The sequence below is a fragment of the Drosophila willistoni genome (assembly GCF_018902025.1).
Source record: "Drosophila willistoni isolate 14030-0811.24 chromosome XR unlocalized genomic scaffold, UCI_dwil_1.1 Seg105, whole genome shotgun sequence".
In the NCBI taxonomy this organism is placed as follows: Eukaryota; Metazoa; Arthropoda; class Insecta; order Diptera; family Drosophilidae; genus Drosophila; species Drosophila willistoni.
In genome coordinates, this window is record NW_025814054.1 from 2,995,126 (window position 1) to 3,009,160 (window position 14,035).

The 14,035-nt window shown below is 42.0% G+C and overlaps 4 protein-coding genes across 4 annotated transcripts; 3 read left to right on the forward strand and 1 right to left on the reverse strand.

Annotated features, from left to right (window-relative positions):
* The first annotated feature begins 161 nt into the window (after positions 1-161).
* On the forward strand, positions 162-2,169 carry LOC6646153 (heat shock 70 kDa protein 14). The gene has a single exon (XM_002068903.4). It carries the CDS (start codon positions 431-433, stop codon positions 1,970-1,972), a length of 1,542 nt encoding a protein of 513 aa, XP_002068939.1. The 5' UTR covers positions 162-430; the 3' UTR covers positions 1,973-2,169.
* Positions 2,170-2,468: 299 nt separating this feature from the next.
* Positions 2,469-5,894, forward strand: LOC6646098 (exocyst complex component 7). The gene is made up of 6 exons (XM_002068904.4): positions 2,469-2,720; positions 2,789-3,303; positions 4,317-4,381; positions 4,447-5,177; positions 5,247-5,569; positions 5,627-5,894. The coding sequence occupies exons 1-6, from the start codon at positions 2,507-2,509 to the stop codon at positions 5,861-5,863; spliced, it is 2,085 nt and encodes a 694-aa protein (XP_002068940.1). The 5' UTR covers positions 2,469-2,506; the 3' UTR covers positions 5,864-5,894.
* Positions 3,469-4,284, forward strand: LOC26529599 (protein matrimony). Its single transcript, XM_015177712.3, has one exon. The coding sequence runs from the start codon at positions 3,556-3,558 to the stop codon at positions 4,144-4,146; it is 591 nt and encodes a 196-aa protein (XP_015033198.1). The 5' UTR covers positions 3,469-3,555; the 3' UTR covers positions 4,147-4,284.
* Positions 5,895-6,012: 118 nt separating the features above from the next.
* On the reverse strand, positions 6,013-12,271 carry LOC6646099 (agrin). Its single transcript, XM_023177861.2, has 4 exons — positions 11,320-12,271; positions 6,984-8,043; positions 6,719-6,916; positions 6,013-6,646 (listed from the first exon to the last, which is right to left on the reverse strand). The coding sequence occupies exons 1-4, from the start codon at positions 11,447-11,449 to the stop codon at positions 6,103-6,105; spliced, it is 1,932 nt and encodes a 643-aa protein (XP_023033629.1). The 5' UTR covers positions 11,450-12,271; the 3' UTR covers positions 6,013-6,102.
* Positions 12,272-14,035: the final 1,764 nt, after the last annotated feature.

Consider the following 14,035-nt stretch of genomic DNA (forward strand, 5'->3'; position numbering starts at 1 on the left):
TACAGATCTAGATCCCTTATAAATAAATTAATTTGCCATGTTGTTTGGGTATTTATTAAATGCTCAGTATGTAATAAGTTGTCAATTTTTAAACAAATAACATAAAACAATATGTTTCTTACTACTCCTTTTTTGAATTTTGTTAAAAACACAAAAGGAAAAAAAACACAAAGTTCTAGCTTTTTAAACTAACTGTGAAATGTGTTAATCGCAGCAGGGCTGCATACCGATACACATAACAGCTGAGAAATTGCGCGCTCACTGAGAGAGAAAGAGAGAGAGAGAGCGAGAGACGAGAGAGAAAGAGAAAGGAAGAAAGAACGGAAAAAAACGTGCGCGTGTTTCCCCACTCTCATTCTTAATTCAATTCAATTCGGTTTAGTTTCCTTTATTTTTGTAAATTTCAAGTTTCCCCAATTTTAAATTAAGGATGTGGCCACGTTTTGGCATCAAGATTGGCAACAGCACCCTCTGCATTGCACACATAAGGGCCGACGGTAAAGTTGAGGTCATAGCCAACAAACAGGGAGATCGCGTCTCGCAGGCGTGCCTTTTATGGGATGGAGCAAATGAAATAGAATGTGGACTGACGGCCAAACAGAAAATGGCCACCCGGCCCAGACAGGCGGTGGCTCATAGTTTCCAATTGCTACAGCCCAAAGAGCAATTGACCGAGGAACAGCTAACGAATGCCATTAGGGAAATCCCATGTGAATTCGATCAGGAGGAGTTTGTGTTTCGCATGGAGCATACACAGCCATCCGAACGCGAGGATCAGGATGATAAAGTGGTGACCAAAGAGATGGGCGCATATGAAGTGACCATAGAACTGCTTAAAGCCGAACTTGAGTTAGCCCATCAATATCATACCGATAGCGAGCATGCTCCCATTGCAGTAATTTCCATACCCAGCTACTATACATCGGAAACAATCAGGCTGCTGTCGGATGCTGCCAAAACAGCTGGTTTTCATGTGGCTCAAATTATCGCCGAGCCCACAGCAGCCGTCTTGGGCTATAAAATCGGTGAGGAGCCCCTCAACGGCACTCAGCGTCAGCATGTTCTCGCCATCAAGTGTGGCGGTCTCTACAGTCATTTCTCTTTGTATGCCGTTCAGCACGGTTATTACGTAGAGTTGGCCACTTTCGGGCCCTACCCCATTGGTGGTCGCCAGTTTACCGAGGCCTTGGTCCAATTCATCTGTGAGGAATTCAAACGGAAATACAAGTTGGATCCCCATGAGTCACGCCGCTCGTTGGCAAAAATCCGTACAGCAGCCGCCAATTGTAAGCACATTTTGACGACTCTGCCATCCACTCAACTGTATATTGATTCCCTCATGGATGGCGTCGATTACAATGTGCAAATGTCGCGTGCCCGCTTTGAGAGTTTAATTCAGCCGGTAATCAATCAGTTTATCCAACAGTTGGGTGAATGTGTGGACCGCGCCCAACAAGAGCATCCCGAGGATTTGAAACGCATTGATGACATCGTTCTGCTAGGTGCCACCATGCAGATCCCCAAACTTCAGGCGGCCGTGGCTGCTCGCTTCCCTGATGCCAAACTCCACAATAGCCATTCGGCCGACGAAGTGGTGGCCATCGGTTGTGCCCGTCAAGCTGTATGCCTTCTGGATCCCGTCGAGCAGCAGCTGCAAAAGGCCGATGATTGTGTTCTCGTCGAGGATGATCTGTACATTTGGCATGGCAATGATAAGTCCAATGCCAAATTGGTTCTCGGCAAGGGTAGTGTTTTACCAGCCAAAATTAGGCTGTCGTTGCCCCAATCCGGAGAGGGTGATGCCAATAACTCGATGGCACCATTCATGCTGCGTACTGGCGAGAGCGAGATCTTGGCCCGCCTGCCCGACACCACTCCCACTGAGGATGGTCTCTTTAAACTAGAAGTCGAGGTCGATTGGAATGACAAGGATGGCCATATAGCACCCCTGGTGCGACTGCGTTGTATGTAAGGGTCAGCCAGCCTTTTGTAGACTATTTATTGTTGGTAGCCTAATGATAATTAATTAATACGACAAACCCGAACACAAACAAATTATAAAACAGAAACAATTTAATTCTATACATATATATATATATACATATAATTAAATCCAAAACGAAAAATCTAATAAATTGACGGTTATACAAGAACAAATTTAAAACAAAAGAAAATGTGCTCCATAATTCTTATGGTTTTAAGGTGGATGACACTTAATCTTATTGTGTAGCAGTGCTACACAGATATTAGTTTTTGATAGGTTTACAGGTTTCATAAACATTCCTATGGGGAGCAATCAGAATTATGCAAGGAAAATAAATAAAATATCAAATTGTGTTTAGTATTTTAATGCGCTTATCGATTTAGTGTCAAATGCGTTCACTCTTAGTGTCATATGGGCATAATCAGCTGTTTAAACGCCCTCTAGTTCCAGCTGTTCTTTTCTGAGAAAAAAAATCCTATTCTGTTTTTGTTTTGTTTGTTTTTTTGTGTTTGGAAAGTAAAAATGAATAATTTGGATAGTTCGCTGCAAGCGCACAGCAAATTGGAAAAGGAGACAACCAATTTGGCTTTGCTTAAGGATCGGGTCGATAAATATCATGACCTGTCTACACAAATGTCCAGCATTCTGACCATTTTTGAGAAGCGTCTGGGTAATTTGGAGCAAACCATTTTACCAGTCTATCAGGAAACAGAACAATTGCAAAAGCGGCAACAAAGTGAGTCTCCACAAATACGTTATATGCATAGCCAATCGTCTGATCCTATTCTATTGGATTTTTATCAGATTTGGAAGCAACGTTAAATTGTCTGGAGAATGTTCTGTCGCATTATGATGTCTCCCAGGAGGTGTGCCAGCTTATACATCAAGGTCCCGTGGAGGGTAACATTTCTATCTTTCTGGATGCTTTGGCCAAACTGAGAGCCGCGATGGATTACTTTCTGCACAATAACTCACAAAGCGTGGAATTAGAGAATGTGACTAGTCTCTTTAATACCGGATGCGAGGGTCTTAACCAGCACTATAGCATGTTGCTAAAGAAGCATAGTACACCACTTAAACCAGTGGAACTTTTGGATTTAATCTATATAGAAGATGATTCCTCTAGTGATGAATTCACATCGTTTCGTCAGCTGTCCCAAAGCACCAGAGAAGAGTTATATACGATTTCCCATTGGTTTGAGCAGAACTTAAGGGAGTACACACACATCTATGCCACGGAGAGGGGCGAAGTTGTTTTGCGCTCATTACAGCTCCTTAAAGATCATCAAAAGAGTAGCAGTTGGGGTCACGAAGCTTTGGTGAGTACACAATACACATTAGTTTGTAACGGTAGATTATAGAAAGCAAAAGAAGAACGAATAATTAAGCTTAAAAAGACAGAGATAGAAAGACCGAAAAACAGAGAGAGAGAGAGAGAACATAAGGGGAGAAAAAGAAAATAAGATATAATGCCCAACAATCATGATTTGGCCGCCATTTATCAATCCGAGATTACACTGTGTGGAAGTCAAATTGAAGAGAAAACTATTTAATTTCAATTAAAAATCAAAATGGATACCATACGCACACCGAAAACTTACTTGCAACAGCCAAATAAGATTAAACTTGTCCTGCCACGCACACCAACCAAAAATGAATGGAATACCCTGCAAGTGAACCACATCAATGTGCGTTGCTCTACGCCCATTTTTGGTGATATTCGTTCACCCAACTTATCGCCCATTAACCGTAATACACTTAACAAAACATCATCCCCATCCCCCAAGATGGTCAAGAAGCAATTAATGCAGCAGCAGCAGGCCAAGAACAACTTGGTCAAACGCCAGCTAGAAGAGGCCATCAACAACAAAAGCAGTTCCGATGACAATAATTCGGATGAATCAATTGCGGACTCTTCAATGATCAGAGAATCCCGCCGCCGTTCCCTGGCTGTTTCCAATCATTCATATGTATTCAATCACGCGGCCAATATACAGCAAGTCCTTATGCGTTTGGGTCTCGAAAACTATATCGACAGATTCGAGAAGGCTCACATTGAATTGCCCGAATTGCCCAGCATGGAGCATGCTGATCTTATAAAGATTGGCATACGCAAAGATGAGGATTGTAGTATCATACTGGAGGCACTTAAGGGCATCTAGTTAAAGTAATTTTAAATGAATGTTATATGTTTGTAAAGATCGCTGGCCTTACGATCTTCCCATCATCAATCCCTCTCTGTTTGCTATTATTTATGTATTTTATAGTATTTAAGAATAAATCACAAAATCAAAAGGAAACACAAAAAATCAACTGGTTTATACTTTTGCAGAAACCTCGACATAGTGGACGACCGAGTGAAACTAAAAAGAACACCTCGGCCCGCTTGCAGCAAATGTAAGCTACGACGTCATTGGCGCAAATCTTCCATTATCTCTATGTTTGTTTTGTTTTCTCTTTAGATTTGAAAAGAAGGCAAATAAATTGTATTTGCGCGCCACACAGACCATTGAGCAATCGACTGGCTTCTCCATCAAGAAGGCCTCATCTCATTCGGATCATTTGTCATCCGATGGTCCACTGGATGGCGATCAGGAACTGGATAAGTATTTGGTTATGTTGTTGGGTCTACAGCGTTTACTTAACTGGGAGAGGGCCATAATGTTGGACATTATACCCACATCCAAGCATAATGAAGTCTTTGCCCGTTTGGCCTACAATGCCATCGAGCTGGTCGTTAAGGATGCTGAGGCCATAACCCAACGCATCCTGAGATGTATTTCACGCAAAGAATGGACATCCGCTTTGGGTATATTTTCAGCATTGAAACGTGTTATATTGCTTCAGCCCGATATTGAGCGTACCTACAATCCCGCACAGCGGGAACAGCTAACCAAGGTACTAAATAAACTGCAGCAAACTGGTGCCAAGGCATTGGAACATTTTCTCGATGTGGTCAAAGGGGAGTCCAGCACCAATATTGTTGGTCAAAGCAATGTACCCAAAGATGCCACTGTTCATGAGTTAACATGGAATACCATTTGGTTCATTCAACATTTGTATGAACATTTCGATGTGATTGGTTCCATATTGGCTCAGGATGTCCTCTATGCCACTCAGCTGGAGACGATACTGATGAAAAAGGAATTGCCAGGCGACGAGCGCAACAAAGCCATGTTGGCTATCTATATAAGTAAGCTGGGATTACTCTACAAAATGCATTATGAAATTAATTTTTCCTTTGTTGTTTTTTGTTTTACAGAGAAAGCCCTTGCCGAATTGAACTTGTCCATTATGAATAAATGTGAACAATATAATGATCAGGCCACCAAGCATCTCTTTCGTCTCAATAATATCCATTATATTCTGAAATCGCTGCAGCATTCAAATCTAATCGATTTGGTCACATTGGCTGAACCAGAATGCGAGCATAGCTATTTGGAAATGATACGCGAACTGAAAGCTAGCTATCAGAAGACATGGTCCAAAATGCTTGCTGGCATCTATTCTCTAGATGAACTGCCGCGTCCCATAAATGGGAAGGTTAAGGACAAGGATCGTAGCATATTAAAGGAACGTTTTTCGGTAAGAATTTCCATTTCATTGCCGTTGATTAAGTGGATAGACTTTTTTCTCTCTTAGAATTTCAACAAGGACTTTGAGGAGGCTTGTAAAATTCAACGTGGCATCTCCATACGCGATGTCATTTTGCGGGAGGGCATCAAAAGGGACAATGTGGAGCATGTTCTACCCAAATACAATCGTTTCTTTGAAATGTATGCAGGTGTCCAGTTTAGCAAGAATCCCGACAAATATGTTAAATATCGGCCACATGAGATAAATGAAATGTTAAGCAAATTGTTTGACGATTCCGCTTAGTACATTCCCCCATTATATATGTTTGTGTGTATGTGGCTTCTCCCCGTTTTTTTTTTGTTTGTTTAAATTTAATTTCAACTCAATAAATATGGTTAAGACAAAAAAAAAAAAAATAAAAAAATTACAACTTACAATCTATAAGTTTCGTTTTGTTTTTTGTTTTTCGTTCTTTTTAGCCTAGAAATATTATTTTAAATGCCAAGCAAACAGAGTTTTCCCCGGTTTACATTTTCTTTTGTTCAATAGAGGAAATTGGTTGAAGGCGCCTCGGGTCGTCCACAAGCTCCATAGTGCTGCACTGTGACCGTGCTGTTGGTGCGACAGTTCTCAATGTCGAGGAAACAATCGTTCAGATAGGTTTTATTATCGCTACCGCAGACAGGCTCGAATTCGCGTGGACAAATGCGGGCACAGCCCTTGAACTGGAACGCCGACAGGCAACGCTTCAGTGGCACAACAAAGACATGTTTACCGCAATTCTCTTTACGCATATGACACTCGGATTTATAGAATTTGTTATCTGAACCGCAGACAAAGCTAGGCGGTTGGGCATCGCAATCGGATTCACAGTCAGCGGTTAGGGGGCAATTCTTCAAGGAGACGGGCACCACACGGAGTTGGCAAGTGCGACGCTTGAATTCACACATTGAGGCGAAAGTATTGCCATCTGAGCCGCAAATCGGTTGCTGTTCAAGATCAGCTCGAGTGCAGGCATCACCGCAATCTTTGGCGGATGCATTTAGATCCGTGCATGGGCCAATGTGGGCCAAATTGACACCTCGTCTAAAAAAGAAAACACGTGAAAATGTTTTATAAATGATAATTGATTCTTGAAATTGTAAATTAATCACTTACAGGCAAGTGGCATGGGCCAGTTCACATTCATTGTTGTAGGTCTTGGCATCGGTGCCGCAGAGTTTGTCATTCCGCTTCGAGCTAAAGATGGAGCCAAAGAGATTATTGAAATCCTTGCAGGGTGGCAACTGTTTGCAGCGGCTTAAACGATTCTTACACTTGTCCATGCTCATCTTTTGTATGGACTTACGCTGAGGTCTAAGCCAGAGATGGGAGAGAAATTGAACTTATGTAAGTGATTCATTGTTTTCGCTTATCAACTCACCCGCAATTTAGCATTTTGAGTTCACACAGAGAGGAATATATGTTGCCATCGCTGCCGCATACATATTGCGATGGTGAATCCGCTTCAGCTTTGGGGCATTCAGTGGGACAGACATCCGCTGGACTATTGCCACTACTGCCATGCCGCTCCTGGGTCATGCAAAACGATAACGGCACTTCGAACACATGTTTGCCACAATTCGATGAGCGCATTTTACAGGGACTGGCATAAAGTCGGCCATCGGAGCCGCAGGTGGGTCTGGCTACACGCCAACAGGACTCCCTGCACATGCGCGTGGATTGGCAATGCTTGCGACTTGTCTTGACCACACCCTGACCACAGGTATGCAGTTTCATCTCACATGTCGAGTTATAGACATTGCCATCTGAAGCACAAATGGGTCCATCGCGTGGCGCACTGTTGCAGTCCACGGGACAGGACTCACGTATGGCACTAGTATTACTGCAGGGACCCACATGCGAAAGTTTGACGGCAGCCAAACCCACACGACAGGACTGAACACGCAGCATACAGCGATTCAAATAGGTGCGACCATCTGTGCCACAGACTGGATCCTTTTCGGTGCTGCAGCGATGCTTGCACTCGGAACCCTTCGATCTCTCACAGCCATCGCGCACATCCTTGACCAAGGATACACCATTGCGGGCGCAAGTCTTTTTGCGCAACTCGCATAGATTGGCATAGATTAGACCATCACTACCGCAAACAGGTTCGGCCCCCACTGTCACACCAGGTGGACAGGATCGTGGACAATTGTTTGGAGAAGCATTGCTTCCGCTGCTACTGCCAGCTCCACGATGTTGACGACCTCCACCACCCAGTTGCGATTGTTGCTGCTCCATTTGTTCATTGAGTAAATTCTCCAAGGCGGCAGCTGCTGCTCCTGGTGCCTGCATCAATGTCGATGACAATTCCGGCTGGGCATCTTGACGATAATTGATCAATAGCGAATCGGGTGCAGCATCAGCACTACGATAACGTATAACTGGTGCCTGAACGGGCAATTTAATTATCTTTATTGGTGAATCTGTTACAGCGGCTAAACCAAAGAGAGATAGATAGAGTGAACATTAACTCATTGGTCTTCGTGGCCTTATCTTTATTCTAGGGTATACACATTCCATCCAAAAAAAAAATAGATATCTTTCGACCCATTAAAAGTTGAATTTACTTTCCATTTCATGACTATTCTTCTCTAACCATGCGGAAGAGTTGCTGTTTAGGCATACAAATGCGGGATTACCTGAGCAGAGGCACCGTCAAAGAAGCAAAATAAGGGGGGCTGGAGAGGATGAGGTGGGTGGATGAATGGTAGGAGGCGGAGGTTCATCTTAGCTAACGGCATAAGTTATCGACATTTGCCATCCCGCTTCACATGTATGTATGTATGTACACACATACATATGTATTGTACCTATACATTTATACATCTGTATAGTCTTTATGTACCTATCTAGCGACCTCCATCTATAATTGCTCCTCATGCTAATCCCAACCAGCACACAATCTGTGCTAAAAATTGCAAGTGAAATTTCCACACACACACTAATTGCCACTGAAAAATTTCTGTTGTCTTTTCAGATGTGGTCGGTCGATCGGATGTGGGGCTTGCTTGCCTGCTGGCTGGCTTATTGGGCTTTGACTTTGTTTGCAAAGAAAGCTACACAAAACGAAACGAAGCTGGAAATATACATACAAAGAGAGACCAGACCAGGCCAGGCCAAGCCAGGCACGGTCCGGTCCGGCCAGACCTACCGCCGCCTCCAGTTTCGAAGTAGAAAATCTATTAGCGCTCTTATGTTGTTTGAATTTTGTTTTTGGATTTTGCGATTGTTTAGCTGCGATAATTGAACCCACGTTCATTTTATTCCATTCCATTCCATTTAATTCAAGACAGAGTTTTTCAGACGCAGACGCATATATTCTCATCTTAATTGAACTCAGAGGCGTTAGGAATTAATGCAGATATGTAAATGAAATCTTTTCACTCATACGCAGCATAAAGCAAGCAGCAGCATTCCAAAGCCAATCCAATTGCAAAAATAACAACAACAACAACAACAAGGCACACACACAGCACATCCAAAACGTATAATTTTCAAAAGTCAGCAACCACTTTGACATGATATGTGAGTAGTATGCCATATGCCATATGCCCATGTCCATGTCCATGCCCCCCCCACACACACACACACACACACACACACACACACACCCATATCATGGTCACTAGCAACGACAGCTACAGGGACGGCGAGTGTAAGAGCAGCAGCAGCACAGTGTCATGAGAAATGCTTGGTAAGCAAACGCCATAACTGGTTGGGAATTATAAACAAAATTACTTAGAAATCAAAAGCCTTGAAGCATTTACGATTCTCTGGCGATTCCAAGAAACAATTTAGCCCATGGCATTCTTTGGATTTATCAAAGTTTAATCAGAGTTGATTAATGCTTTCGAAATCATTTACCACATAGTTATTAGGAACATGTATTAATTGGAAGATGTATAGCATGTACATATGTAGTTTGTGGTATTTTATGGTGATCGTAATCGATCAATTGATTTTAGGTTTCTCTCTCTCTGTTTTGATTAACAATTTCGCAATTGATCGAATGAATGAATAAAAGATTTGTCCAATTCATAACCATTATTGGTACACTTTCACCATTCTGCTATAAAGCAAAAGTTCTTCTCTGATTCTCTAATTGATCTCTTTGGCCTATCACTGAATAGGAGACGGAGAATGGGGGGAAGAATCTGATATCAATTAACTAAATGATCAAACAAATCGTTTTCATTTTCTCACACAGACACACACGCATTGACTCGATGGCAAATGGTGGTGCTGGTGCTGGTGCTGGTGGTTCACAGGTCAAACGACCTCAAAAGGCAATCAGGCAAACCATGCCAAGCCAATATGAGCAGTAGCCAGATCACTTCCCATAGACTTTTCCACAAATGTCAAACTAAACTCGTTTCAACTGCCTCTCAAGCCACTGTGCGCCAGTTTCCCCAATATCATGCACACACACACACACACACACATACACTTTCTGATAGATATATATGTATATACATATATAGTACATACTTATGTGTGGATCTCTGTGGAGTACAACAAAACATCTTCCTCTCTTCTGGTTCTGTGGCTTCTGTGTGCACGAGCATTTTTTTAATGAATTTATTTGAATGTTGGACAAATTGTGCACGAAAATATTTACGAGCATTTTGCTGCATGGAGGGGGGAAGGTGGCAGAAGAAGTGGAGGGCTTCATCATCATGGACATAAGCTTGGAGTTGTTGAATATAATAGTTATAGTAGTAGTAGCAGTTATAGTAGTAGTAATGGCAAGCCAAGCAAAGTCTTCGCCTAGTCGAGTCGAGCCTCTCTGATGTATGTCAGTTTACATTCACTTTATACCTTAGAAATTAATTGCTGCTAGGCAGACGACCAAAACGACCACGACGATGAAAAGATGGAAACGGTGTGGGGCAAAAGGGGGTGCAGAAAGGGAGGGCCTTTCTACTATACCCACCAAGCAAAGGCAAAGCACAGCTGTAGGTCGGACGTCTGCTGTGTGCATTTAACTTCCATTTCCATGTGTCTCACTGTCTCTATACGCTGAGAAATGTAATGATCTTCATATATGTATATGTATGTATGTATGTGTGTATGAATGATATACGAGTGGAGTGTATGTTAACTAAACTAGCTTTAGGCTAAAACGTTTCAATTTCGACCAGTTTATAGTTGCTTGTTTGATATAAAGTGAGAGTTATTCTGACGGAATTGTTTGTGCGATTATCTTTAAACATCTGGGAAATTTCTAACCCAATTAGTGACTTTCTTCTATGCATGAATTGGGCCAATGTCTAACTTTAACTGAAAGGGATTTAGGCTTCAATTTTTCGGGAGTAAAATATTGGATAAAGTGTAAAAATTTCCCTCATTTGCTGGTGCTTTCACCAAAAAGGTACTAACATCCTTTGTCCTTTGTTTACCTAGAAGTTGAAAGGCTTACTTTTTAGGAACTTTGATATTAAAAGTAATAGGATGATCCTTTGGGGCAATCCTTGAATTGCTGTTTGATTTACTTTCGACTTTTGATTTGTGGGAGTTGTACGGTAGGAGGGAGGATCACTTCCAACTTTTAATTGCCTTAGAACTAACGTTTTGTTTTAGCTTTTCAGTAAAATGAACATTTCTCCATCTTCATTTAAAAGTTACGTCTAGGATGATATACATACATACATACATACATATTTAGATATCTACATATGTATGTGGGTGTGTGTGGGTGTATACCAACTTACCATTAGTGACCGGAGCGGCTAACGTTAATACAGCCAACAGTGCGCCAAACAGCTGGCGCTTAACATGAAGCTTCAGCAGCTGCGGCTGTCTCTGGCTGTGGATATGCGTTTGGGTTGGGTTTTGGTACATTTTCACTGTCGACTGACTGCACTTTCCTGAATCTGAGAGACTCTAACGACGCTGACGCTAACTCTGACGCTGACGCTGGCGCTCACTGTGGGGCTTTGGCTCTGGAGACTCCAATGACGACGCTTTCGCTCGTTAACAATTGAAATAGAAGCAGGGTTTTTAGAGTTGGATTCGAGATGGAGACCAGCTATGCGGTGGCGGAAGATCACGGCACCGACACGATGCGACACGACACGACTTGACTTTGACTTGAAATGAAATGAAGAAAGTTTTTTTTTTTTGTTTCTTTGTTTTTTTTTTTTGTACTTTTGCTTGTTTCTGTTATTGTCTGGGTCTCTGTTGTTGTCTGAGACTCTGTTTAAAGAAAGAGCATAAGTAAACTGGTGCAAGATTACCGCAGACGTTAACGCTGACGGTGACGCTAGCAGCGGCGGTGGCGGTGGCGGAGGGACGTCGACGATGACTGCAAAGAATTAACGGTAATCTTGTGGTCGGTCTCTCTAGCTCATTTAGTGGTTTATATGTGTATATGGGGTAAAGAGAAACGGACGGGTGGGAGCGGTAGTTCCCTTTTATGAGTTCATTCGAGCTGCTTGCCTATTAACCATTAACAGAAGCAACTTGAAACTGTTTGTTTATGGCTCCTACACGACGGTCGGTTCCTTCTTCTTCGTTTTCGCCTCCTGCTTCTTCTTCCTCGTATTCTTCGGCGGTTTGCTACTGCTACTGCTGTTGCTGCTACTGCTTGACCTCTCACACAATGGCACAATGAAGCATAATTTCTTTTTTATCGCCTTTTTTTGCACGGTTTTTTTTATGTTTTTGTTCTGTTTTTTTTTTCGGGAACGGACGGTCGGTTTTAATTTGATTTCAATTACGCTGGCCTTTTGAGAAAAGGTTTATGTTCATTATTATAGATTAAACACTAACGTTCTAGATCAAGATCTGTGGATGTGGATTTGCTACGGCTCTTCTTTTCACACAGTTCGTTGCCGTTTAAGTTTTCAAATGATTTTGGGATTTTGTTATTTTTTTTTTGTTTTTTTTTTTGGTTGTTGCGCGCTCGTTGAGTTTCGCAAGAGAAGTGAATGATGCTGCGACTGCGGATGATGCTGCGGCTGTTTCTGCTGCTGCTGCTGCTACTGCGCTACTGCATTATTTCAATGAATGAACACACCAACGCACGCACACATACACACTTACAGAGAGTGAGTGAAAGACAGAGATCGAGGTGGTTTGAAGAGTGAAAGAGAGAGAGGAACAAACTCACACATGCACAATTCCAAAGCTTTGTTTTGTATTTTTCTTTTTAGATTCATAAAATTATTTGTTGTTCCTTTTTTTCCCCGTTTATTATTATTGTATTTTACACATTAAGAAGAGAAAGGTTTTTGTTTTTAAGTTTTTAGTTTTTAAAAATTTATGTTTGGATTTGATTTAACAATGCGCCCGGACGAATGGCAAATGGCAAACGAATTTGCAATGCCAACAAATTTATATGAGTGAAAGGCAGCGCTGCCAACGTTGGCAGAGCTGTGGGACAGCCAAGACGTAGCGCGGTTTCTTGGGCGCCCAAAAGTGTCTTCTGGAAAATCTCAATGGATATACATACATACATATGTACATATGTACATACATAGATACATATACGATCACATATGTATGTATAAACGAATTACATACAAACCTATGTACATACATATGTAAGTATATTTTATGATCATTCTTTAAAAAAAAAGTTAAAAAGAAATGTATGTAGGTGTTGTTGTTCTTTTTGTTTTCCTAGGACCTACAAAGAGATCGGTGCTCAGAGAGTAAAAATTAAAGAACAACGAAAACAGAATAATGATCAGAAATCAAACAGAATTCGTTTTGATTTAATTACATACATATGCCCCATTTCAAATAGGGTATCTCTGGGCTAATGTACATATACATACATACATAGATCGTCGTGCATCCCACATAGAAAATGCGCCCAAGGCTAGCGGGTACCTCGATGCGCCACTGCCGGAAAACAGTGACAGCAGCAGCCGCCACCACTAAAGCGGCGGCAGCCGCTGAGGCAGTGGCGCAGAGCCTGGGCATATTGATTAAATGGAGTTGTTGGGTATTTAAAATAACAACTTGGTCATGTTGTCTGCAAAAACAGCAACAACAACAACAGCTACAAGAAGAGCCTAATCGGTTTTTGCGTACAAATTTAATTTGCCAAAAGTGGCAGCAGAAAATGAATGCAACCAAAAAGGCGAGCCACACGAAGCATTTGAAATTATAACACACAAAGTCACAAACACAAACACAACATCTATATGAGAGCCTGGACACGATCTTTGGCGTCTTTGAAGTGCAGTAGAAAGTGCTGCACATAGACTCAGTAACTGATGCTGTTGCTGTTGTTGTTGTTTGTGGTGGCGCTGCTGCTAGCTGGAAGCTGTGTTTATAGACTTGTAGACTTTAAAGCCATAAATTTTACGCCTGAGTGGCGTTGCGAATAAGGGTCACACACACACACACACACACACACATGCATACATACGACTCTTCCGAGTCGCGTGCATAAAAGAGAATTGAGAGCCTTAAAAA